The sequence below is a fragment of the Peromyscus californicus genome, unplaced genomic scaffold, assembly GCF_007827085.1.
Source record: "Peromyscus californicus insignis strain IS unplaced genomic scaffold, ASM782708v3 Scaffold_4__1_contigs__length_199733344, whole genome shotgun sequence".
NCBI classification, from domain to species: Eukaryota; Metazoa; Chordata; class Mammalia; order Rodentia; family Cricetidae; genus Peromyscus; species Peromyscus californicus.
Window position 1 is genome coordinate 1,296,502 of NW_026294562.1, and position 26,902 is coordinate 1,323,403.

The 26,902-nt window shown below is 39.4% G+C and overlaps 1 protein-coding gene across 3 annotated transcripts in view; it reads left to right on the forward strand.

Annotated features, from left to right (window-relative positions):
- The window catches only part of Rab11fip2 (RAB11 family interacting protein 2), a 40,257-nt gene extending 13,792 nt beyond the window's left edge, over positions 1-26,465 (forward strand). For 2 of the 3 annotated variants that reach the window (XM_052760858.1, XM_052760860.1), the window contains 2 exons: positions 16,438-16,483; positions 22,222-26,465. In XM_052760858.1, the coding sequence (XP_052616818.1) occupies positions 16,438-16,483; positions 22,222-22,449 (274 nt within the window). In that variant the 3' untranslated portion in view covers positions 22,450-26,465. Of the gene's footprint in view, positions 1-7,401; positions 9,942-16,437; positions 16,484-22,221 lie in introns of those variants that run through there. The other variant, XM_052760862.1, reaches the window with a different exon arrangement.
- Positions 26,466-26,902: the final 437 nt, after the last annotated feature.

Below are 26,902 nucleotides of genomic sequence, written 5' to 3' on the forward strand. Positions count from 1 at the left end.
TAACAAAAATAAAAACAGGAAGTGCACATAAGCAACTTCCAAAAAATTTGTGAGTTGACAGAAACAGACAGCTGTCTGGACAGTCACCTGAGGTTTCTCCGAAGTGCTGGGGCATCATCTTCAGCCTATAGGCTTAGCATATCTGACAGACTCATTTGTGAAGTAGGATGTACACAAGGTCAACAGTTCAACCTCACATTGAGTGAGAGTAGTCCATGTACCAGAAACACCTGAATTCCACTAGTGTCATGTCATGATTCAGGATTTTAAATTCTGGAAATTGTTGATGGTTTTTTAATTCTTTAAAAAAGAAACAGTCTTTTAAATCCTCCTGTTTCATTTTGTTTTTAAACTATAGTTTGCTGGACCTCCTTTCATGTGAAGTATGAATCTTTTCATCAGTGTGCCTTGAAGGAAAATCAGTGTTTTAAAAACTTCCCACTGATGATCTAAATTGTATCCCTCTAGTCATATATATTCAGTTTTGACAGCTGGGAGTCAGGAGTTGAGCTGATAAACTCAGATTTGAATGGACCCTACCTGAGATAGAGAACAGCAGGGAAATCAGGTTGGCTAAAACAGATCCACAGACAAAGAGGAGATTCCATGTGTTGAAATAGGTAAGAGGCACCTGAGCTATAGTGAGCATTGAAGACAAGGCTGACCTGTGACATGGGGGGAACTGTTTGTCAGGATACAGATGAAACTGGGCATCAGTTGTGAAGTTGTGATCAGTGACTCAAAAGCATATTTAGTCAATTGAGGAGATGATGTGTATACCTCATGATGTGTTTTCCTGAGGAGGTCTGAAAAATGTCAGACCTCTATCTAGTTTTGAGAATTCTTTGACTATGTGGAGAAAGTTACTTCCTGTCTTACTTTAATGAACAAATAAACATACAACCAACCAAACCCACTTTTGTCTCTTATATCCTAGGCCAGTACTCCACTACTTAGCTCCTTTTTACTTTTTACTTTGAGACAGGGTCTCATTAAGTTGCTCAGGGTGACCTTAAGCTTCCTTCGGGCTGGGCTGACCTTGGAGTTATGACATTCCTGCCTCATCTTCCAGAGTAGCCGTGGTTATGGACCTATGCTACCAGGATGGTACTTTGAGCTTTTAAAAATGCAAATAATACAAATCTGCTTCATGTGAAGAGCTAATGAAGTCAGAGAGCAATATATAATGCAAGGCATTTTGTGTTTGACTTGGAAACGTAGGTCTGTCTGTGACTGGCACAGAAAACATGTTTCCTTCCTCCTTTGCTTTGTTGCAACCCTGAGTACCGGTAGCTCTTGCTCAGTTGCTGTACGATAACTTGGTAGTGAGCTTTATATTTATTTCTGGGATTTTTCATTTTATTAGGTGGTGTATTTTACTTGTATTTGGTCATCAAAGAACCTTCCTAGTCTTCCCATGTCCTTCCTTGCCAGTGAGCTCAAACCAAATATTTTTTAGGAAAGTATAGAAATAGTATCTAAGATAAAGACATATTTATCACTAATATTTTGCAGTTTTAATTGACAGTATACCTTTTCCTTTTGTGATCGGGTAGTTCTCCATTCCTTACTCCCTTCTTTCCTTAACCCCTTAACTGGTCATTTCCTGTTTGTGATTGTGTCACATCATTCTTAGGACCTACAGAAAATTAGATACCCAGAATGTATGTTTAAGTGTGTCTAACTTCCACAGACCAAGAATCACTATAAACTGTTGCATGTAGCCATTATCAGGAAGCTGTAACATGTCTATAAAAATGGACTATTATTGTAAGGTTACATTTTTTTTTTTTACTTGAAAAAATAAATAAGCGATCCTAAAGAAAATATCTTATTCATAGTTGTTACATCTTCCTTTCCAATGTCTTCTATGGACATTTTGTGTGTGTGTGTGTGTGTGTGTGTGTGTGTGTGTGTGTGTGTGTGTGTGTGAGAGAGAGAGAGAGAGAGAGAGAGAGAGAGACAGAGACAGAGACAGAGACAGAAAGAGACAGAGAGAGACAGAGAGAGAGACACAGAGAGAGAGAGACAGAGAGAGAGAGAGAGAGAGAGAGAGAGAGAGAGAGAGAGAGAATTTAAAGCAGTCCTTAGCATTGTAAACGTTACTGTGTGTAAGGTTTTACTCGTTGTTCATACTTGTATGAAGATGGCTTGCCTATTAGTCTGTCTGTCGTTTCTGAGTCTGAAAACTTGCAGTCTCGTTGATGAGACTGAGAATGTCAACTTTGGATGATTTTTTTTTTTTTGAGCTCTTAATCCATTAGTGGCCAGGGATTTTCAGGGTTTCCCATGTAATAGTGACTGGGAGTGAGAGGCAAGGGTGTGATTAGTTCCCACAGCACTGACTGGAACTTATGTGTGACTCCCTAGAGATGACTTGAAACTTTTTTACCCTTTGTCATCCTAATACTCATTATAATGGGTCTCATTAATTGGCGCATCTCCCATTGGGTTAATTTGCAGATACCATCCATGCCATCCTTTTCTTAACTCTCTAATGCAAATTGATATTTATGGTCTTTAAAATTTAAAACAAAAGAAAATCTGTAACAAAAAAGACAAACTTTGCTAAGTTTTCCTTTTTTATTTTTTTAAGATGAGAGATTAAGATACAGAGAGATTATGTGTGAGAGAAAAGGAAGCAAACACACCACGAACCCCCACGAAAACTACTGTAGGCTAATAAACTGATGTGAAAATTTCTCAATTTACAGCACTTGACAGGTGCTAAAAGAAAAGCATCTTTAATTTTAATGTGTTGTTAGGACCTCTTTAGAGAGACTGTACAAGTTATTAACAAGGTCCTCCGAGACAGGAGACGGGTAATTAACAAGACCTATGGAGATATAGTTTAGGTAATTAACGAGCTCTTAGGCACTGGACACAGGATAACACGTGGTGAGTCCGATAGTTAAAGAGAGCAGGTCGTTATGATGTGACCAAATGCAAGCAAGAGCCTGTACATCCTCTGGAGCTTTCCAATAGGAAAGTATTAAGACTACATTCCAATGACCCCAGCGTGCTAATTTTCATAAATCAATACATAAGCTTTTTGGTTGAAGATAATATTTGAGAGAATTACTTCTTTGTAAAACCAAGAAGCAGAAGAGCTTCCTAGATGGAGGCTGATGATCTTTTTTAATGGTGGGCACTGAACTGTATAGTTAAGAGGAAAGTCTGTCAGAAGGACATACATTATATGTTTCTCAGTTGTTTTAAACATCATTGGTTGAGTGTGTTTTTCACTTGTGTCCTCTTGTCTAAAACTGCCTATTCTAGATTATCTTGCTCCTCTGATAACTTTAAAACAATCAGGCTTTTGGCGAGAGAGGAGACAACAGTGGGGACAGTCGGTTTTGACATCCTGGCCTGGGTTCCTTCACTCACCTCTCTTCTACCTTCATGTTTGAGAGATGCTGTTACCAGTTGGTTTGGTTATTTCCATGTAACTTTGATATTGGTGTCTATAGTTTTAATTCAGAAAACTCCCAGGTAAGCATTTTATTACAAACATGTTGTATTTGATAGGTGTGTCTCAACTAGTGGCCACAGGTCATTTAGGCTGAGTGAGTTTTAACTATGTGGTTCTTGAGCACAACCTTTATAGATGACATCATGTCTCAATGTCAAAAGCTAGAATGTGCCTGCAAAGGTTAAAATCTAATGAGTTTCTGATGTTGCATGACCTGTCTCAGTATGGCTCCTGTAGGCCATCAAGATGAATATGTTTCTGAATTTCAACTCTGATGATCAAATGATACTTTTATTATTTCTTTTCAGTATTTTCCACATGAGAGAGTATGGTGGTTTAAATGAGAATATATCCCATTAGCTAAGATACTTGAATACTTGTTCTTTAGTTGGTGACATTGTTTGGAGAAGTTAGGAGGTGAGGCCTTATTGGAGGAAGTATGTAACCAGGGGTGGGATTTGGAAAGCTTTAGGCCTTGCTTTATTCCCACTTCATTTTCTCTGTTTTGTGGTTGTGGTTGAGATGAGCTCTTGGCTTCCTGCTATGTCTCCCTGCATAAATTGAATGTGCTTAGGCTTCTAGAGCATTTTAAGGTGGGATGTGATAGGATAGAATTAATGTCTTAGTCCAGAGATAACATGGAGTGCCTGTGGGGAAATAATGGGAGGGGATGACTAAGGCTGGGGTGACTAGTCAGTTAGGAAGCTGTGAACATTGTGGGGCTTTGGGTGGAGAGGAAGGGAGTGCCTTCTGAGAAACGCTTCCGTGTATTCTCCTGCCTTTGAGAGAGACAATGGCAAAGGACTGGTAAGAGGAGAAAAGGAACCAATGTAAGGATGAATCTCAAGTGTGGAAGCCAAAGATCGTGATGTCTTATGTGTGCGTGCGTTTGTGTGTGTGTGTGTGTGTGTGTGTGTGTGTGTGTGTGTGTGTGTGTTGTAGGTCCACACTGGGTGTCTTCCTCTATCTCTCTCCACCTTACTTTTTGCATCAGGGTCTCTCACTGAACCTAGAGCTTACCAATTTGGCTATACTAGCTTGCCAGCAAGCCCTAGCAATCCCGTCTCTGCCTTCCTAGTGCTGGGGTTACAGGTGCACATTCTGGGACTGTGCCTCTCTGTTATGAGTGTGCTGGAGATCAGAACTCAGGTCCTCATGCTTGGGTGGCAAGTGCTTTACTACCTGAATTGACTCCCCAGGCCATGGTGTGTCTTAAATTTGACAGGATAGAGCATTTTTGAAACTGTTTTGTTTCATAGAAGAGTGTAAGGTATATGGTTTCTGAATCAGACTTAGGGTGTTAGTTTTGATGGAGAGGTTTGAGGTTTTAGTTTTAGTTTTGTTTTGTTTTGTTTTTTATCATAAGGTGGTGTTTCTTTGTCTTCTTTTCTTTTTCAAGAATAGGGACTGTGTGTTTTGAATTAAAACTAGCAAGCTAGTATGAAAACATTAACAGCTCTTGCAAGTTTGTTTTCCAACACTTGAATAATCTTTGGCTTCTTTGAACACAAGAATGCAAATTTCAGTAACTTTAAAGATTTGTGCATTTAAAGTGTTTTCATCTTATCGTTATAATGATTATACACATTTCTCTCCAGTGGTTCTAGCTTTTCCAAATCTTGCCCTTCTTAATCTCCCGTGAGTCTTTCACTGTGGAAATAACCTTGCTTCTTACACCTATAGCCCTCATTTATTTTTGTGCACGCCTCCTCTGCAGGCTTCTGTTTTCTGTGCCCAAGACATTTCCAACTGGGCTCTGTGACTGCGTCACCTGATACTGCTTTCATTTTATTGATGATAACGCTTTCCCTTTTGAAATTCAGGCAATGTATTTATGTATTATGTATTTATGGTAGTAACTACTGTAGCCAGATTATCTAAATATCTAATGGTGATGTATAAAATAGACCAAAAATTGTTACTGTATTCACTTACTCCATTGAAATATTAGGATCTGAGCATATGACATAGATGTCTTTGAACTTACTGTTTAAAGGTGAATTATTCCTCTTTGAATTAATTTGAATATAATGTTATTATATAATTATGAATAAATAGCTAAATTTTTATTAGATGTTGAATGATGTTTTAATGAGCTTTATATACTTATTTTACATTTGGAAATTGTTCTGATGAAGGAGCTAATACCATTTAAATAGCTGATGCTTGAACATGCTTGGTTTTCTTAAAGTTTATGTCCCCATATTTTCGGTGTAGTTTCACAGGCTTGTGTAAAGCTTCACTAAGGCAAGGAGTGGAGGTTTGAGGGCATGATTTACATGACTAAGATAGTTGGGAGGGTCATGAAAGAAATGACCTGTTACCAATACAGAATAGAGCATGCCCTTTAGAAGTACAGGAAATTTGCCATGGAAAGGTAGAGAAAGGAGCAGTTCAGTGTACTGAAAATTGAGGAAAGGTTTCCTCAAGGCACATGTCTTTGGCCTTGATCTTGACCACTGAACATGGACTTTATAAGTTAGGAAATGAGTTGATAGACATATCCATTTTAGTAAACAGTAATGAAGAGCATATAGAAAGTATTTAGAGAGGCATGTGTGGTGGTACACACCTGTAATTCCAGCTCTCAAGATGCTGAGGCACCAAGATCATGAGTTCAAGGCCATCCTTTGCCATATAATGAGGCCTTGTCTCAAAAACAACTAAATGAGTAAAGCAAACAGGAAAAAGAAAAGGTCATTTGATAGGTTTCAAAGGAATAGTTTCTAAATAGTGGTTTTTATACTATTAAATTATTAGTTCTTTATTAAAAACTGAGCAATCTCACCATTTCTTCTCTAGCTAGAGTTAGGGAGCTGTATTTCATGTCTGTCATTTGCTGCCTGGTAAGTTCCTGAGGAAGCAGGTTTGCTACTGCAGGCTACCAGTGCTCCACTTAATAGGTGCAGCAGCTCAGCTTTAAGCACCATGGACACTTTGTTAGGGAGTTTGGTATAGGAGGAGAGTGTCCAGACAGTCATGTATTTTGTTTATCAGAGACATAACAAATATGGTTTTTCATATCTTTCTTTATCTTCAAAGAAATGAATTGTCTAAAGCTATGAAAAATGAAAATCACACTGAATGTGATTTACATTTTGATTCAGGGTTATATTTGATTCTTCAGCAAAGGATTTCACAATGTACTATGAAAATAGAACACTTTGAAGGGAATATGGGATAGGTACAAGTTCAGAATTGTAAGTCAGGTTTGGGTTTATTTACATCTTTGGTAAAAAGCTGTAGGGCCTTGTATGTTAGCCTTTCACTGTGAAACAGGGTAACCTGATGAGGAAGAGATTAGCATGGCACCCGAAGTGCGGAGGGCAGTGCTGGACCCATCACTGGAGATGGTCACTCTGGCTATGATCTCACTACACAGCATCTACAGAACACTTAACGATTGTGCTAACTATATTAGATGGAGATACTCCAAGTAGAGTATAAGCTCTACTTGAAAGAAATACTAGAATTTATTAAAGAAGGCAGCTTCAGCTGTCATAATAAGAAGGATAAAAGACATTTATTGAGAACTTGCAACATTTCAGAGTCCCTTTTGAGAAGAGCCCTGCTTTAGGAAATCCATGGAAGCACCAGTGTGTCCCCTTACACTGCTCACAGTTTCAGGACTCAAAATTCCTTCATCTGACTAGTGTAGTGGTGATTATATTTTTTATGTTCTGTTATTGTTGTGCTTTTAGAAATAATAAGCATTTCTCATCAAACAGAAAACATATAAAATGAGAATTTGAATGTTAAATATGCTTATATTGTGGTCATTTTATAGGAATCAGTAGGATCTTAAAAGGTTATCTTCTTGGGCCTGCTCATTTAGACTACCAGAGTTCCAAAAGAAAGGTGCTTGTTTTCACACTGAATGAAGGAAGATTATTGTTCTTAATTGGCTGTGATGGTTCTCTCTCATACAGGAGACTGCTACTGAGAGACAAAGGCTACATGAGGTGAGGTCTGTCTGTAAGGCTGTCGGCAGGGAGATTCAAAGTGTGGAATTGTCCTAATGCATGGTACAGTTGGGAAGTGTTATTGGAAGTAAAATCACAGGTGAGATGAGGCTGTGCTGTGCATGTGTCATCCCAGTGTTCAGGAGATAGAAGCAGGAGGATCGTGAGTTCAAGGCCAGTTGAATCTGCCTAGCAAGACCCTGTGTAAAAATAACAAGTGCAGAAGTGTAAATGAGCAGAGCTGGTCAGTCTGGGGATGATGGAAAGGGGAAATGAACAGCCTCAATGGATAGATGTATGAAAAGAGATGGGGGAAGGGATCTGGTGAAGGGTAAATGCTTTAAAGGGCTCTCAGGGACCCAGTGTGTCTAAAACTGTCAGCGATTGTAGGTGGTGGTGGCATGGGCCTGGCTTACTGGGAATTTGGCATGTCATGGTTTGATTTTAGCACCCAGTTCTCTAGGAGTGGGGATTCTTCAGCACAAGAGGAGGTGCCCAGATCCTATTTAGGAAAACTCAGGAAATTGCCACCTGGACCTGAGTAGGAAGAAACACACAGGAACTCCAAAGTTCCAGTAAGGCCACATTTCAAGTGCAGTGTTAGATTCTGGAAAAAGCAACCCCCACCCTCCAAAAAAGCAGCATTGTGTGGTGTAGTGTAATTTTCGTTATAAAACTTAGAGGAGCCCATCAGTGGGAAAGTTACTGTAGCATAAGAAACTTTAGATGTCAGCATTGGTTATACCTGTAGTCTTTGAACTGGTGGGAACGAGTGTTTTAACCATTTTCTGAATGAAGAAACATTTAGGAAAATCTGAGTGCGATAGAATAATGTATAATTTCTAGTGAGATTATTCATATGTCTGTAGGGGCAAAGAGTGTTTTTTCATGCAAAACCTTGTATTCTTTTCCGGCAGACATGGAGTTCTACAGTCTTGCTGAGGCAAACTTGGTCACTGTGCATGCCTTAGGGGCTGGGCTTCTCAGCCTGGGAGCTTAGCATGTAGAACTCTTGCTCCCACAGCTGTGCTTTGTCACCAAGGAAGGGGCTCTGAGGATTCACTGCTATGGACAGCCCTTCCTGAAGGCTTTGCAGAGATGGCTGCAGCCTTGAGTGCTTATGGGCAAACACCCTCTCTGTGTGTTGTTCTTGAACACCTGAAGCCTTCCTGGAAACCAGGGGGTACCACAGCTTTTCTTCAGATATGACTTGTCTCAGCCACAGCCAGCGAATTTGTGTCTTGGCCAAGAGTGGTGTGGCCTTTTTAATCTGGTTTAGAGGATGGCAGATGCTTCCTCCTGCTCCTCCTCAGGAGCTCAGACTTTCTTCAAACTTCCCCATAGCGGCAGGAAGCTTAGGGAGGCTGGGCTGCCCTTGATTTCATAGGCAGATGGAGATAGTGTACCAGTCCAGTGAGGGGTGTTGGTACCTTGCTTTCATCACTCCATCCTAATTCCCGTTTTGCTTCTGAACTACAAGGGACAACTTTCCCTCCCACAGCCACCACTACTAGTGGGTTTGTGGCACTAGCAGTGGCAGGCCAAGGTCTCCTCAGAGCACAGAGATAAGCAATACAGTTTCCTCAGTGACAGAGAATCATCTTACATCAAGCGAGGCATGATAGAACTATGAAGTAAAATGCCTGAAAATTTTCAAATTTTCATCTTGACATGTCAGCGAAATTGTGTGTGTGTTGCTGGATTTATTCTTCTCATGTATTAAGGGTACTTAAGAGAAAAAACATTTGAGAGGCTTAGCTTTAAAGGAGTGGGGTTTGGCCTCCATGGGCTTATGTGTGGGAATCAGTGAACTGTTATACTGACATTTTAAAGACATAAAATAATTCCACGTACTTTCTTCAGCAGGAGAAAATGGTTAATAAACTTGATTGATTATTAAGTTTTCGAAGCCTGCCTTTCTTTGGCAGATATCTACAAGTCCTTTTATGTTCTAGGCCTTCCTGCAGCAGCAGCTAGTATTCATTATAGAAATGCTGCTGGTCTAGATTTGCTGTCCATGACCTTTGGTGTTACTGACCACGGTTTTTAATTGTCTTGCCTCTGAGATCTCCTAAAAGATACCTCATGAGAATATTAATAAGCAGATTGTTGTTACTCTCCACAGACACTTCTGCTTTAGTTCTGTTTTGTCACTGGAGGGTTGGGTGTGCCCAGTCCCAGGAGAGAGCATGTAGTTCCTGGTGCTGTTCTGTCATTAATTTGACTTAGTCCGATATTGCTTGCTTTTTTCCTAAAAAGAAAGAAATAAAAATACTGTTTCATCTTGTCTCCTCAGCTTTATTTGCCTATGTAACAGACATAATTATAATTAAAATGTGCATACTAAAGAATCTCGTTGGCTACTTCAATTAAAAATTTTTTTTTGAGCCGGGCGGTGGTGGCGCACGCCTTTAATCCCAGCACTCGGGAGGCAGAGGCAGGCGGATCTCTGTGAGTTCGAGGCCAGCCCGGGCTACCAAGTGAGTCCCAGGAAAGGCGCAAAGCTACACAGAGAAACCCTGTCTCGAAAAACCAAAAAAAAAAAAAAAAAAAAAAATTTTGAGCTTTGGGAAGAGGATCGATAACAATTTTTTAGAACTCCTTTAGTGTGAAACCACTCAGGAGCATGAAATAAGAAGCACAGGAGTAACTCTTCAGAACTTACCGAGGTTCTCCAGTTGGTTTGTGGTGTGGTCAGATAGTAAAGTGGTGGCAGGTTGTGTGCTCGTAAACCAACCAGTTAATTTTATTCAAAGTCCATTAATTTGGAACTTATTTAAACTCTTATTGGCAGTTTGTCTTGGTTTACCTTTTTTTTTTTCTGTGATAGAGACCATAACCAAAAGCATTTTAGGGAGGAAAGGGTTTATTAGCAAACAGCTCATAGTTCCCCATGAAGGGAAGGCTGAGCAAGAACTCAGGGCAGGAACCTGAAGGCAGGAAATGAAGCCATGGAAGGATGCTGCTTACTGACTTGCTCCCTGTGGCTTACTCAGCCTGCTTTCTTATTATACCCCAGGACCACCTGCCCAGAAGGCAGCACCACCTACAGTGAGCAGGCCTCCAAGATGAGCATTCATTGAGAAGATGCCCCACAGGCTTGCTTACAGGACAGTCTTATGCGGCATTTTCTCAGTAGAGGTTTTCTGTTATCAGATGACTCTAGCTTTGTGTTGACAAAAGCCAACCAGGACATAGCTGTAAATGCTGGAATATATCTTCCCATCTTAAAAAGAACTGAAAATAGTCTACTAGTAACCTCTCAGATATAAACATAAGTAACTTTTGTTATTTAGGAAAAGGGTTTTCTCTGTACCTTGGGGACTTGCTATCTTGTTGGCAGACATTGTATTGTCTTACCATTGATTTACTCAGCCAACCATCCTGGCTCTTACAAATTGTTAAAAAGTCATTCAGCATCCATATTTTATGTTCCTACCATGCCTTAGACACCATGGCAGAAGTAAGGCTGGAAAGGTTAATGAGATATGATCCCTTCAAGTGGCTTCCAGCAAAGAGGCATGGGAAGCCCTGGGGTGAGACCAGATTCAGAAAAGGCAGCTGTTGAGCTTCAGTTTGCTGTATAAAACAGTCATGCTAATTTCTTTTATTGTTCTTCTAATGTTAATTTTTTGAAAGTTAAAAATATGAAATTTTGAATAGTTAGGTGGCTTGTACTTGGGCACTGCGTACTGGAAAGATAGCTGAATAAAATGTGGTGGGATTGAAACTTTGGCTAAAGAATTTATCATTATTCAAGCAGAATATCCAAGCCAGAGATTCTGACAGCTAAATCATGAAGTTAGACTTGCATCTGAGATACCACCATTGCCAACAGAGCCTTGGCTAGATTTGGTAAGATGGGGTGAATAGAGGTGTGATCATGTTCCTATGATCAGAAAGGTAGCACACATGAGCAGCAAGGAGATGTGATCTAGGCTGAGAGTCCCAAGTAGGATGGATTTATGGGACTTGCCAGCTAAAGACTGATGTTTCACTTTGGGTGCCCAGGAGACAGTTGATGGAAAAGGCAAAGGGGTAGATAGTTTAGGCACATTCACCTTGAGGTACAGGTAGGGTTCTTGTTCTGAATCTGTAGCAAGACATTTGTAAGCCCAGTATTCTAGAGGATAAAGAAGTTGTGTTTGTAGAGAAAATTATTTCAGTCATTCATCCATGATGTGGTAGCAGCTAAAGTAGCAGGAGATGTGAAGCCATCGAGGCAGAGTAGAGAGAGGTCTGGCCTCTTTCCTAGGAAGTAGCTGGCATTTCCCACATAAGGACAGAAAGAGGAAGGTGGCAACAAAAGGGGCATTTGGGAGTGTGGGTGGAAACAGGCTGGCATGCTGAACAGAAAAAAAAGTCTCAAAAAGAAAGAGTAGCCATTAGTGAAATGGAAGGAGAGATTGGAAAGTGAGGCAATTGCCCTGGTAAAAGAAGTTTGTCATCAAAGAAGCAATGTTGGGACTGTGGGGATTACAGAGTGTAGAAGAGTAATTTCCTTTTGCTGTGAGGGCTGGTGTTCGTGTTCTACTCTCCAGTATATACCAGTCCAATGCTGTAAAGCATGCTTCTCTCATATTCTTATACATGTTAAAGATTTAATGATGCATGATGGCTTCTTGTAGCACCTCTTCCCACCCACCCTTGCCACTGAGGGAAGCTTGGGTCCTAGAGTTTTTTCCCTTCACTTAAAGGACAGGATCAATAGGATGCTGACCTTGGAAAGAGTTACACTTGCTTCATTCACATAGTAAGATACTGACCAGTGTCTAAAGAAACTGCCCTCCTCTCCCTGCCAGGTGTCACATCTGTGGAGTTGTCAATAATTTGGATTCACATATTAAATGGAAAATGCAGAAAGCTGTAGGACAAAGTAGACTTTGTCCTTTGAGCAGTGATGGTGTTTAGAGAGTAGGAAGTATGAGATGCTCCCTAAGCTTTGGAAAGAGTGGTCCATGCAAGTGATAGCCTCCTGCTTGGAAGGTTTCCCATCCTGAAGCCAGGAGGTTATATAGTTGTATCTGCTTATAATAGACCTTTGTTCTCAGTTGCTCTGTTGTCTTTACAAGTGCTTCATGCTTTAACATTCTGAATAGTTCTTCCCCTTTCTTAGAACTTCCTGCTTTAAAGAATGTGTTTGCTTTAAGAAGGAAACATTTTGAGTACCGCCAGAAGCCCAAATCACCACTGTAACAACTGTCCATCACTTCATACAGACAGGTTTATTTTTAGTGCCTATGTATGGAAGACTAGTATAACACAGACTTCAATTTCTACTCAATTATTTATTTACTCCTTGCTCTAACTTTAAGATAAATTAATAAATGATATTGTAGGAAAGTTAATGATTTCTATAAAAATAATATTTAAAAAGCACAATAGTTTATATTTCAAATTTTTAGAGTTTACTTGTAAACATTTTTCAGAATTTTAAAATGAATTTGCAGATAAAAAATTGATACTTTTGCCGGGCGGTGGTGGCGCACACCTTTAATCCCAGCATTTGGGAGGCAGAGCCAGGCGGATCTCTGTGAGTTCGAGGCCAGCCTGGGCTACCAAGTGAGTTCCAGGAGAGGCGCAAAGCTACACAGAAAAACCCCGTCTCGAAAAACCAAAAAAAAAAAAAAAAAATTGATACTTTTACCTGAAAACTTGATTATGTTAAGCTTAAGACATTTTATCCCTTTAAAATATGTTTAAGCATATGAGTTAAAATATTTTATCTGTTTAAAAAGTACTTTAGGATCCTGTGGCTCCTTCAGACTTCCTCAAGTCTTTTTCTAAAATTAAACTTCAATTCCGGAGTTTAGTTCATATAGACTTCCTCTTCATCATGAACATATCCAGGTTTATTTTCTACCTGATTGAAATCCGTAACTTGTCAGCAGCTCAGTTGAGCAGTCAAACTGTATTATTCAATATCTTGTCTGACATGAGGACACCAGTCCAAAGAAACAGATATCACAAATTGGTGCCACACTTCAATAAATAGAGACATTTTATTTTGCATCACACTAATTCAATCCAGTTCAGTTAACTCTTTTTTCTCCCATGTAAGGACAGATTAAAAAAAAGGCAGTCATGAATGACTGAGTTGGTCATGTGTTTGACACGTCAGTGTGTGTATACAAAGCAGACCACAATGGAGGGCTCAGCCTTTGGATTTCAGACAATACCAATGTGGGAGCCTTCTCAACACATGGTGTAGAATGGGGACCTCAGCTCACAGACAAGCTCATACCCATGCGCATGCTCAGGTACAGAGGGCAGGGACTGGGCTGTTGCCCTGAATACCTTGCCCTTCTAGCCCTTACAGTGTAAACTCCCCAGAATTTTCAGCCCTTTCTCGGTCCTTGAGTTTCATTTTAGCTTCCTGAGCAAAAATTACTCAACACTGCATATTGTTTTGTGATTTTTGATAAAAATCTGTGATCTAAATGTGTTCCTTAAAAATCCTTTTGATAATATAATGCCCATGCTTCTGTTATTTCTCACTTCACTGATTTCTGCCTGAGACAGACCATTGACTAGATACAGTCATGGTCTTTTATTCTTGGAGTAGAGCAGAGTAGAGCAGAGACTCAAATGTGGAACATTGCTATCTTATTGACAGGAGACTAATATTGTTGGAAAACATGCGCTTACTGCTTCATGGATAAGGTCTGAGGTCCTTGAGTTTGGCCTTAGAACCCTTCAGGAGCATCTTACCCCTGCAGTTTGTGCTCCAAAGTCCTGTAGTGATGGCACTGTCTAGCACACATTGCTCTCCCCAAGTCTCCACAGAGCCCTCTTCTAGACAGCCAAGCCTCTCTGTCAGTCTTGCTTTTCCCACGAAACAGGCCTTCTTCAAGGAGAGAACATGACTTTCCCACACTTGCTCTAAGAATTTTAGGATACCCTACTCCTCCATCCTGTGAATGAGGCTTTATCCCATGATGAAGTGAGATTGGCCATTTAATCCAAAATGCCTGTGTGAGGCTTTGGCAGTACAGTCAGCACTCACAAAGGCATAGGGCTGGTATCCCAATTAGGACAGATCTTGGAGCCAGATTCCACCAGTCAGCAGTGAAGGACTCATACCCATTGCCTACTTTCCCTTATTTTTAAAATGAAGTTATGGAAGACAGAATATGGTACCATGTGGCCCTCTTAATTGGCAGGAAAATAACAGTTAATTTTGATAAAGAGTTTGAGACATTGATGAAATCATGCGTGGAATGTGCTCTTTCTGCTCTTTGTTTTCTGAGTTAGTCCATTCATGTTCTCTTCATAGCAGTCTTGTTTGAGAGACACTTTTACCATCATGGTTTTACAAGTGAAGAAACCAAGATACAGTCAAAGTCACTTGTTCAAGGTCACAAAGCAGCAGGTTCAGGGGTAAAGCCACAGCTCCAGAGCCCTTGACCCTTTCTCTGGTACCCCTGAGTGTAAGCGATGATACCCATGGGATTGTCCACCAGTGAGTACGGATGTAGTGCAGTGTTCTGCTTATCAGGAAGCATGTGTAAGGTCATGGAGCAAGGAGACACTACTCTCACTGGCCCCTTCATTCCACCAGCTTAGATTGAGAACTGGAGAAAGCAAGAAACCACCCATCAGCTGTTGCTACCACTGTGGGTTTGTTCTTATTGTTTCATTTCTTGTCAGGGTTTTGAGGCATGCATGATTCTATGACACTAGTAAAGGACCTTGCAGAACACCATGCAGATGGTGACATACAGGGATGGGGAAATGTGGCAGCCACATAAGCCTGTCAGTGGTAAACTGCAGGTGCTCAGCCCATGTCTCATGGTTGTCTGCCTGGTCACTCAGCCCCACTGCAATGTTAAAATGCTTCCACAGGCTCTCTTTCAGGGAAAGGTCCACACCCAGTTCTTATGATCTGGATGTGCAAATCTGAGTGTACCATGTACCATAACAAGTGTACCATGGCTACATAGGAAATTTTCATGCTGTGGTCCTGCAAGCATCATGCCTTTTAGGGTTTGCCGTGTGGGACATGACCTATAATTAGGGATGTGTTTCAGACAAGATTTCCAGTGTCCACACTTTCTGTCACACAGTCAAGGTTTTAAAAGCGAATTCCCTAAGTCTTCAGAGGAATCTGTTTTTTTTTTTTTAATGTAGTATGCAGATAATGGAAAATATGTCTTATAGTTAAGTCTTCTTTTTGATATGTGTATGTGGAATAAAAAGACTCCTAGGACATTAATATGCTTTGTAGCTGTTCTGGGGATAAGTGTCTTAGATGCTGGGTACAATTTAAAGTGGAAGAGCACTGATGAAATATTTACTCGTCAGATGGCTTTGAAGTTGAGCTTCTCTGGGGTGGTTGCAGTCTCCTTCCTAATGGGCATGTTTCAAAGGAGAAAGTAGCTGTGGCATTCTGCTGTGATGTCTCCAAATGAACAAGATCTCTTTTGTTTTGGTCTGTTTCTGACTAAGTTTTGGGAGCTAGATACTTAGAATCACATTAATGACAGAAATAGTTTCTGCCACTGTGGACTCATTCTCATTGACAAGGTAAGGTTTGAAAGTTAATTTTTCCAATACAGTTTGACATTTTAAACAAAGGGTGCCTGAGTTCTTTTATTTTATAACCTTTCCAAACCTAAATTTACTCAGCTTTCCACAGTAATATATCAAAAGGGTTGAGGGTATGTCTATATAAGATGAGGAATATATTATAAGAACTCTTTTTATGAAGAAACTTGCTGGTAAAGTCACTATGCTTAAAGATATTTAGAAACTATGTATTTAAGATTGATGGTTCTTTGATTCTGATAACTGGAGGATTTTCTTTCACGGTTTAAACCTGCAAATGCTTTAAGGATGTTAAGTAAATACTGTTTTGCTTTCTACATTTTTAATTGAATCTCACTTACCTAAGCTAGGACTTTAGACAGACATGTTGCAGTGTGGCCTAAAATGTTTCTGGTTTTGTTTCTTACCATACAGACTGTGCCATATTTAACCTTTATTTTATGCTTTATTACTTAGTTTTCATGTGAATCCAACAAGCAGTGAAGACCTCAGGAAAGTCCCGGTAAGTTGACAAGGGGTTACAAGATCACCAGAGAGCAAACCTGGCTTCTCCATAGCACACATTTCCCAAATCACCTCCTTAGTGGCAGAAATATTGTTGATTAGTGTGGTGATTTGGGGAGAAAAAAGAAAGTGAAACTGAGACTTTGTCTTTATTGTACAAGTGAGTGTGACTTCTGTATGTGCTCAGAGACAGTTCAAGCTGATGTAGTTACAGTCAACATCTATCTAGTATATACATGTTTGTTTATAACTTGTAACCTCAATGTGAAAGCTGTATATCAGAGTCAACATTATAGTTGTAATAGTTGACTGACATTTGTTGTTTGGACAGGGATAGAATATAAAACAAAGCTGCTTGTAATATACATCAGGAAAGCAGTGTGGTAAGAGACCAGAGTTTACCAGGCAAGGCTTTGGAAGGATGGATACTTCAGGGTACTTACCTTCTAAGTCAGACCCAAACCAGAGCTATCCTAGAATTGGCAGCAGTCAGTTAAATGGATGTGTGTAGTTTGCAGCAATTGTTGAGATAGTTTGACTTTGTTTTATTGTTATCTGAAGTTCAGGATTGTACAGGAAAGTTCAGTTGCATCTGAGTGTTCTAAATATGTTGACCTGGAGAAAAATCACTTTATAAAAATACAGGCAGTTGTTCTTGCTGGAAAACTACATTCTTACTGAGTAACAGAAAGAGGCCGGTGGTTTCAACCATCTGCCCTTAGTGTGTGTGATCCAGATGTATTTAAATATTTTCTAGCAATTGCATATTACAATTTCCAGTATATTGTTTGTCTAAAAGAAATCAAGGTGGGGTTACAGTTTATTTTATTAACCATTTTAAGTGCAGATGTGTGTCTAAAGAATGGTAGAAGACACTTCAGATGCACAGACTTTAGATAATGCTTTGCTGTTTTATGTAAATGATTTTTAAGTTTTGATGTTTCATAAATACTTAAGTCTTTAATAATATGGCAGTCTTGAAGCAATGTCAGATTATATGAAGTCAGCCTTTGATCAGATAGTGAAATGAATTCTACTGGGCTGTTACTTAATCTCAAACAAAATGCAACATCAAAAATCGATTTAATATGTAGCTATTGTTTATTAGGTAACCTTAATTACAATTTCTGTGTGCTTGTAGATATACTTTTCCAAATCTTATAATTTATTGCTGTTAAAACATCCTCAGAAATCTTTAAAGAATAAAATGTGAAAATTGTTTTAGTTCAAGGATTTAAAGGTGATAAAAGAATCCTTGATGTGTGATTATTTTTCTCTGGAATCTAACTATTCTAAATGACAGTTAAAGGATTACTAGGTGTTGCTAATGTACTGCAAGATACAATTAAGAGGAGAAAGCATCCTTACAGACTAGATTTCAGGAGACGTATTTGAACAATTTTTATGTTGAAGATTATAAGATGTTTGAAGTAATTTACATGAAGTTCTCTAGTAATAGCCATCCACCAAGTTATTTTCTCTCCTTCTGGACGGAGTATTGTGTAATTAGGTTTGTATGTCGGCTATGCTGGTGCCAACACCTGTCTGTGGAGGCTCGGTGTTTAGGCAGGAGCAGTAGCCAGTTGAAAGGGCAGTGTGAGCTCTTTAAGGCCTAATTAAGACCTGAAAGGGAGATGGAGAGAGGAGGACAAAAGATGTGAAAGTAGCTGAGATGGTGTTCCCAGAGCAGAGTTCCTCATTAGACAATAATGAGATGATCCGAGAACACCAGGCCTTCATCTCCTCCCTCTCTCTCCCCGAGTCGCCTTGGATGTCACTTAGAACCCCACCAATATTTGGTTACCAGGACAACCTTTCTTTAAATCTTCAGTTATTTTGAATCATGATAATTTGCTTTTGTCTGGATTTAAATATTGTAAAATTTACATATATATATATATATATATATATATATATATATATTTCTTAGTTTAAAAGACTAGATTGTGTGTAAGGTAAAAATAGCTAATAATTCTGAGAATCTTCCACATGACTCTTATTATTTAACATTCTGATTAAAAACTTCATAGAGGACTGTTCCTCTCTTGCCCAGTCCTCCATCTTTGTGTCTGTATAAGGGACTTACTCTTAGCAGACATGAAGTAGATAAGAGAAAGGATTAGTTGTGAAAGAAAAGAGACAAGGAAAATTTATATTAAATTTCAAAATAGGAAAACCTCTTAAAACGTGTGCTGTGAACTGTGGGGACAAATACTGAATTCGTGGTAGCTCCGTTGCGTCTGCATTTGCTCTCTCCTGGTTTCAAGGTTGGAGTTTTTAGGTTTTCCTAGATATTAGTAAATGTACCTTTGAAAAACTATTTCTGTATTTGCTTGAGAGTATTATTCCTCTTTAAGCAAACTATTTTTTGTAACCAGAAAACATTTTAACATTGTTTATATTAGTTAATATTAATCTTTATTACTTCCTTTGAAGTTGTGTGTGTGTGTGTGTGTGTGTGTGTGTGTGTGTGTGTGTGTAGTAATATGTCAGTTTAAGAACTATAAGCCTAAAATTAGAAAATTTGCATGGTTTTCAAATATTGAGTAAAATCTGTAGCCACGGATGAGCTATATTAATTATTTTTATTCTTTCTCAGAGTGTAGTTTATAGTACATGTGTCTCTGTTTTCCTGTTCAGAAACCTGAGGCTGAATTTTGGGTAAAATATCCACTTGAAAAGAAGACAGGAGAACTTTACTAATAACAGAAATTCATTTCTAGGAAGTAGACTGGGGTGAAGGAGATAGAGAATATATGTGTGTATTGTTCATTCTGGCTGTAAAATATTGAACAGTATATATAATGGTGATCTTGTGAGAGACTAAGATGATTCTTGTCATGGCATTTAGACCACTTATATCATAATGGAAAATTTTGGACATATCATTTGTCTTCCTTAAATAAATGTTAAAATATTAACTACATAAACCAGTATTATTAGTGCAGTATTAAATGTAACCATGTGAATGATTTTTAAATGTATGCCATCACTTGTAATTTGAAAAATCATTGTATTTATTATATAATTTGATTAAAATTAGAGAGTTTTAACAGATGCCATTATGTTAAATTCATTAAAAAACAACAACAACATAAAGCTGGCAACCTGTAAGTAACATAGCCCATTTAGTTTAATTTTATGACCCCCATGATTCTCAGATTTTCCAGTAAATATTTTGTTAGAGAATTAAAATCACAGGAATTGGACTTTATTATTTTAAAATGCAGTTCAGAAAAAAAAATTAGTCAGTAGATAACAGAATTCTGGAGTTGGAAGGAGTTGGAGATAACTCACCAGATAAGGGCTGTGAGACTGGCTGATTCCAGCCTCATTTTTATACACTAGTACTTGTGCTAAGGTACAAAGATTATCTTATTTCTGACAAATCAAAAATATCTCTATAATTTATCTTGTATTTACTATAGAAAATGCATAATACAATGTATATTTTATGAGAATATAATTAACAAATTTATAATTACCTCTAAACAAATGGTGACCAATACACTATTTTATAGGCTTAGCTGATCCAAGACAGAAAGAGGCAGCCAGCACTTACCCCAGAATTATTCTTATAAGACCAACATTTGAAACGTTGGGGCACAAGTAATTTAATTCAGAAAGTTTCAACTTTTCCTATTTGCTAAGGGAAAATAAAATAAGTTTAAAGTATTTCTCAGGATTGAAACTCACTTTGCTTAAATATTATGTTTATTGACTTATGATTAAAGTGAGTTTATAATAAACTTCAATATCTAGTAAAGGATTTGATTTTCCTGTTTGAGGTCTTGGTAAATATTCTTTTTTAAGTGGTGCCATTTTAAATGAACATTTATTAAATGTTAAAAAATTCTTCGCATATTTTATCATGGCGTTATAGAGGTGGTTAAGATTTTTATAGCATCCAAATTCATGTTTTCAGTATTTTAATAGCTCTGGAAGTAGCCTCTGCTCCCCCAGACGATCTTACCCATAGTTGCCATGTTAGTTTCCTAGAACATTGCCTCAAAGATATTTCTGCTTTACAGTTGATCATAGCAGAAAAGCCAAGAAGTGATTCATTTCTGCTTAGAAACCTTCAGTGGTATTTTTCCCTTAGGAAAAATGCTACAGGTCCTCAAGGATGATATTGCGCATGCTTGATGGTGCAGTGGGCATCACCAGAGCCTCTCTTACTTGTTTTCTGGTCTTGCCTCTCTGGCCTGTGGCAGGCCACTAGATCTTGAGCCCTGTTTGCTAATTGTCCATGCCCATCACACTGCCCATTTCTGTCTGGAGAGTGTGAAGCCTGTTGCAAGCTGTCACCACCCGAGCCCTGAGGCCTTGGGTATTTGAGGAGCTTCTCAGCCTAAAGTTTGTATATCCAGGAAGAAGAGGCACATTCGATGACTGGGATGTCACTCTAGCTTCTGCCTGGGGTCTCACAGTAGGAGCATATGGTGAAGTTCTGGCTTTGGCTTTAATGGAAAAGTTCCAGACACATAGCAGTCAAAGAGGATGCTGAAGATGGGAGAACAAGCGTCTTCCTGCCTCCGCCAGGCCTCACCCATCCTCTGCTGGACAGACCGAGTCCTGCGTCTTCCTGCCTCCGCCAGGCCTCACCCATCCTCTGCTGGACAGACCGAGTCCTGCCTTAGGAACAAGAAAACTAGTTTTCTGCATATTTCAGTTGATTTTCTTACAGCAAAATGGAAGTGTTTTGGCTAACAGTGATGCAAATCATCCTAAATTGTTGGGTTTAGGAATAGAACTGTATTTTCAAGGCATAAAATGTGCTGTTTTGTATCAAGATATATACACGATATCTTTTGATTGTGTTTATGCTTTTGTTTGATTTTTTTTTTGGCCACTAGAATATTGTTAGCTAAATAAATAAGTGAGATGAGAGGCCATGTAGCTGTCCTGACCATAGTATTAATGTGGCTGTAGCTGAGCTCTGAGCTTCCTGATAACAGGACAAAAATTGGAAACAACATCAAACAAATGAATGTTGTTTATGGGAAATGGAAAAATCCATTACTCAGGGAAAAAAGCTCACCTTGCTGATCAGCTAAGACAGAAGTTATACCCATGGACCATGATCATTGGTTTAGTTCCAGGTGCCTTCATCATTTTCAACAAATTAGAGAAGCAGGTTTGTATTTCTGTTTCTCACAGCCATCATCAGTAAAAAGCCCAGGTGGAAATGGGAATCTGAATTTAGTGGAGTGATTCTGTGAACACAGTGTCTGTATGGGCAGTGTCTATATGTGCAGTTTCTATAGATTCTTGCCAGTCCTTTGGCTAAATCCCTACAGATGTTTAGTTTTAACCTATTTTCATTACATTGGATAACTTGTAGTTTGAAATTATAGAGCATGTGCCATCCATTCCCTCTAGCATGCTGAGGATGGAACCTAGGGCCTTCTGCATGCTAAAGCAAGTACTCTGCCACTGAGCCATACCTCAGCCTCTGGTTGTGGTTTCGTCCTCACTGGTATGGACAGGCTCTGCACTTGGAAGTTGTTCCCAGTGTAAGAAGGAATTTCCGGTGCAGAGTTGAATCAGGCTTCGTCTGTCTGCTCTCTTTTCTTCATGGGACTAGCTGGCACCTGAAAACTGACACCCTGGTTCTATCTATGGCTGGAGAGAAACTTTATCAGCCTCAGCAAAACCAGAAGATGAAATTCTGAGTAGCTCTTAATGTCTGTCCCTGCGTCCTGCCTGCTAAAGCAAGTCTGCACTTCATTACAGGACAACAATCCTTTCGATGCCACGGCTGGGTACCGCAGTCTGACCTACGAAGAGGTGCTGCAGGAGCTGGTGAAGCACAAAGAACTTCTTCGGAGGAAGGACACCCACATCCGGGAACTAGAGGACTACATTGACAACCTCCTTGTCAGGGTGATGGAGGAGACACCCAGCATCCTGCGAGTGCCCTACGAGCCATCCAGGAAAGCTGGCAAGTTCACCAATAGCTAGTGGAGACAGCAGGACTGTATTCATAGTTGAGAAGAGAGTGAGAGGGAATGAGGAAGGAAGGGAGGGAGGGAAGGAGGAAGGAGTGCGTTACTGGAGGACACCACGCTGTCAGGTTTCACCTCCTCCCCTCCATCATTGGGAAAGGGTGTTGGTCCTATACATAATCACAGGTGTTATCTAGAGTGAGTGACCTTTGGAGTGAGTGAATCACTCTAGACTCTGACCCTGAAAACGGGCCATGTCCTGATGAGTGAAGAGTTCTGTGGCATCACTTGGGTGCTTGTTCTGGACCCTTGTCTGCCATAGGCCTGGAAATATCTTCAACATCCCATGAGTTATTCCTCAGGAATAGATTCCATAAAGCAGAATTGATACTGTTGTTGGATTCTTAGAAGTCAGTCTAGACACATTTAGCATCAGGAACACTACTCATTATAAAACACTACTAAAAAAAGGCAGGTTCCTCATATATCTATGACTATGTATGTTCGAGTGTCTCTGTGTATAAAGTACATGCATATACCTCATATACACATGTGTTTTTAAGACATTGAAAAACAAGTGGTTGCCTCTAAGGTTTAGATACCAATCTTATAGTTTAATATGCGCTTTCGCAGTATACACCCAGGACTGCTTGTCACCAGGACCACCCCACCTCAGTGGCGAAGCTGCTTCAATCCACTTCTGATTTTTTGAACCTTGATTTTGAGGGGATTCACTACATCCACCTCCAGCCTCCAACATCACGCCCCCCCCCCAAAAGCCCTGTGCCCCAAAATGTGATGATCTCAAGTTTTTTCAAGGAATGACAAAATTTAGGGCTCTTTATTCTTTCTGCAGAAGCATAGATTCCTTCAACCAGTGCTCTGGTATTTGAGTTTATGGGAAGTATAAGCAGGAGATAGGCTAGAACAGTTTGTTCTACTGTGGATCATGAACAAAGACAACACCAAAGTTATACTGAAAATGAGATGGGGGTGGGGGCTAGTCGTCCGTTGCCTGATAACCCAAGGCAACGGCAAGTTCTAGGAATGAAGGGCTTGGTTTCAATTTCATTAGTAGTAGAACAGATGGTTGCCTTTGAGCCCTGAGTCAGAAACTCACTGTGGCAGTGAGTGTTGAGAGCAGCCCTTCACCAGCATCACAACACGGAGCACCCCACGTCTACCCTTGAGGAATTGGTTTGTCACCAAATTATGGGCTCTTTGTTTAAGCCCGCCTCCATAGAATGGTGGTTCCTCTGTGGATTAGCTTTATGTATTTGTAGAAAATTATCCTAAAATTTAAAGTGAAAAGCAATGAGATAAGAATATTGCTGATCTTCTGCTGGTATTTTAACCTTTCAGATCTAAACACTCTGAAACAGATTGACTTTTTGAATAGAGAATGAAAAGACTGCCTGCATACAGAGACTGATACTGAGGATATTCTCGAGCCCTATAGTGAATTGCATTTTTCTGATGTTTATCTCTAGTAAGACTTCACTGAGAGTTAAATGAAAGCAGAGATTATAGTTTTGCTGATTTTCATATTTTTTAGTCACAAAATCCCTTGTTACCTGTATTTTCTGAGTTTCTGTGCTTTTCTAGAAAACATGGGTTTTGAAGTGAATTTTTCCCAAATACAAACTTAGATACTTTTCTAAAATTAAAATAGAGAAGGAAAAATGGCCTTTTAAAATCAATTTTCCTTCCACTTATAACTAAAGTGATTCTGTAATAAACTTCAAAGTCTAGTATAGATTTGATTTTCCCATGTGAGATCTTGGTAAAAATTATTTTTAAAATGGTGCCATTTAAAAATTAACATTTATTAGATGTTACCAAATTCTTAAAATTCTTAGCGTATTTTCATCATGGCATTGTTGAGACTCTTCAAAGAACCCAGACCTGTGTTTTCAGGTTGTGATGGACGTCTGCAGGTGCAGGGGCAGGCGTGAGCAAACACGTCCTCTCTAGAGTGACCTTGAGCTGGGATAAGTTTTCCATAAATCTCATCTGAAAAGCATGGTTCAAATGCCGTTGCTCCTTTTTATGAGAACTAAGTTATATGGTAGTTTTTGCCTCCATAAGAATCCATGTATGTGTACTCATCTGCCCTTAGTGACTGGCCAGGCTGAACTGGTCTTTGCCTCTTCAGAATCTGAAATGAAACTTTGTCCAGTGGCAGTCTTATGGGCAGGTTTATCTGAGGTTTATTTGAGGTTTATCTGAGGAACGATTATTGTTCCTAAATTAAAAACAAAAGTCTAAGGCAAATAAAAAGTAGCCATTTACACTCTGTAAAATGTTATGATCACTCACGAATTTAATGCTTTTATCATCAGGCAACACAACAAACTTAGACGTGAACAAGTGAACACAGCACGTGGTGGTGCCTGAGCATAAGTGGGAGCCGGGCACTGCAGAAAGAAGGCGGGGAAGGTGATCAGTTCATTTTCCAAGTGTAACACAGAATATTCTAGTGGTTTATTTTTTTATTAACTTAGAAGTGGAAATAAAATGTATGCTTCAGTAAACAGTGCATGCACAATAGATTTTTAAAGACATTTTATTTATACTTTTAGCCTAAAAATACATGCTCAAAATCACTTCTACTGACAAGAAGATTTTTTAAAATCACAGAATCAACACCTCTCAAGCCTGATTTAAGCTAACACACTTTTGTTACATAATTAAACTATTTCTTGAAACAACAACAGTATTTTACAACCAGTCTCTTCCCAGTTCTAAACTCAGCGACAGTATTACCACTTCACCTGTCTACTGGGACTTAAGTGTCATTCCTCGAACACCAAGGTCATTCTTAGACTTGTATATAAGATGCCGTGTAACCCATTGACGTGAGTGTTGGAAGCATTGCCTTTTGCTGCTGTGTTCTGCGTAGACCCTAGTTTTGCTCCCCCCATGAATGTAGAATCATTCATAGATTACACATAACTACGTGTGTTGCTTTTGGCAGTAAATCAAGATCTAGTTGTAGTTTTCCAGCTGTGAAAATGTCACCTTGTATTTAAAAGGGTTTCACCAGTGGAAACCTAAGTAAATAAGCTCATTAGTGACAGCCCTGCTTTTTCATGTCCCCATTACCATCCTACCCACTCCTGCTGCATCCGACCCCCACCCCCATGTGAGTGCTTGTTCTTGACAAGGAGACTCTTAAACGAAAAATAAAAAGGAAGACTTGCTGACGCTAAGTATCTATAGTAACTGTTACACTAAAGCTTTTGTTTTCCTGGATAGTGTTATTTCCCCTAAAACATAGAAGCAGCTTACCTTGGATTAGGGAAGCAGGTGAAACCTCCTTGCCATCTGTGTGCTCATCTTTCTGAAGGTGCAGTAGGTGTCACTCGTTGTGTGGGTGAGGTGTGAGCATGCCCAGTCATTTGATCTCTTTCCAACAGAGGGAAGGACTGCACTGCAAGCTCCTGGTGGTGCTGGAGAGGGTCTGTCAGCACATACCGAAAGCCCCCATTTTCACAGATCTATAACTTTAATAATCCAGATGCTGTCCTTGGAAGTATTTAATATGCAATAGGTAGCACCTTCACTAATTAATCTGCATATGAAGGGCTTCCTGATGTATTTAATAAGATGTGTAGAAGTTCTTCAAGCATTAAACTAAAGTTGACGTTTTATTTCATTTACTTTTCTCTGTCAAAAAAAAATCAACCCTTACAATGGACTTGAAATCTGTTACCTAATGGTACATTTGAGCCTTTTAATTTCTAGAACTTCTAGATTGTATGTATTGTGAGGAATAAAAAAAAAATGCTGCAGATCTACAAACGTTCTTAGCAAGTGTTTGAATGATGTAAGCATTATTTATAATCGAAGAGTATTACCCCTACCTTCTTAAGTAAATGCTTAGTAACTCATATACATTTTTGCAGGTACAAAAGTATTTAAACATTGTATAATGTGACAGTTGTATAATTTATGTAATCTGATGCATGAGTCAGAATTTTTATATATGATAATTGATTTGTTATAGTTGAATAAAGTGTTTAAACTTAATCCAGTCATCAGAATTTCTTATTGTAGATAAAGCTGTTCCCATCATGCACTTCTATAAGCTTCTTCATTGTCTCTTGATAATGAGACAGGTTGTGTTGGGGCAAGTGTTCAGTACTATTGGTGAAATTATTAAGGCCACTCCACGTAGTTAAAAGGGAGGTTTATTTAGTGGCATAACTTACAAATGAAGGGATAGGTAGGTTGTAGGGTCTGGGGAAGACGTAGCGCGCAGTCCGGCGGTGTTCTCTGGAGAACTCTGCTTGGTCTACCTCCAGCATCCAGGAACCAAGAGAGGGCGGCGCATCCCGATCTCGGGTCTTCAGGGCCCTCTCTTGGCCCCGCCTTGTAGGCTTGACAGTTACTGAAGCCTCAATGGGGGTTGGAACTTCCAGATCAAAGCTGGAATGGCTACCCACTACATCTCCCCCTTTTGTCTA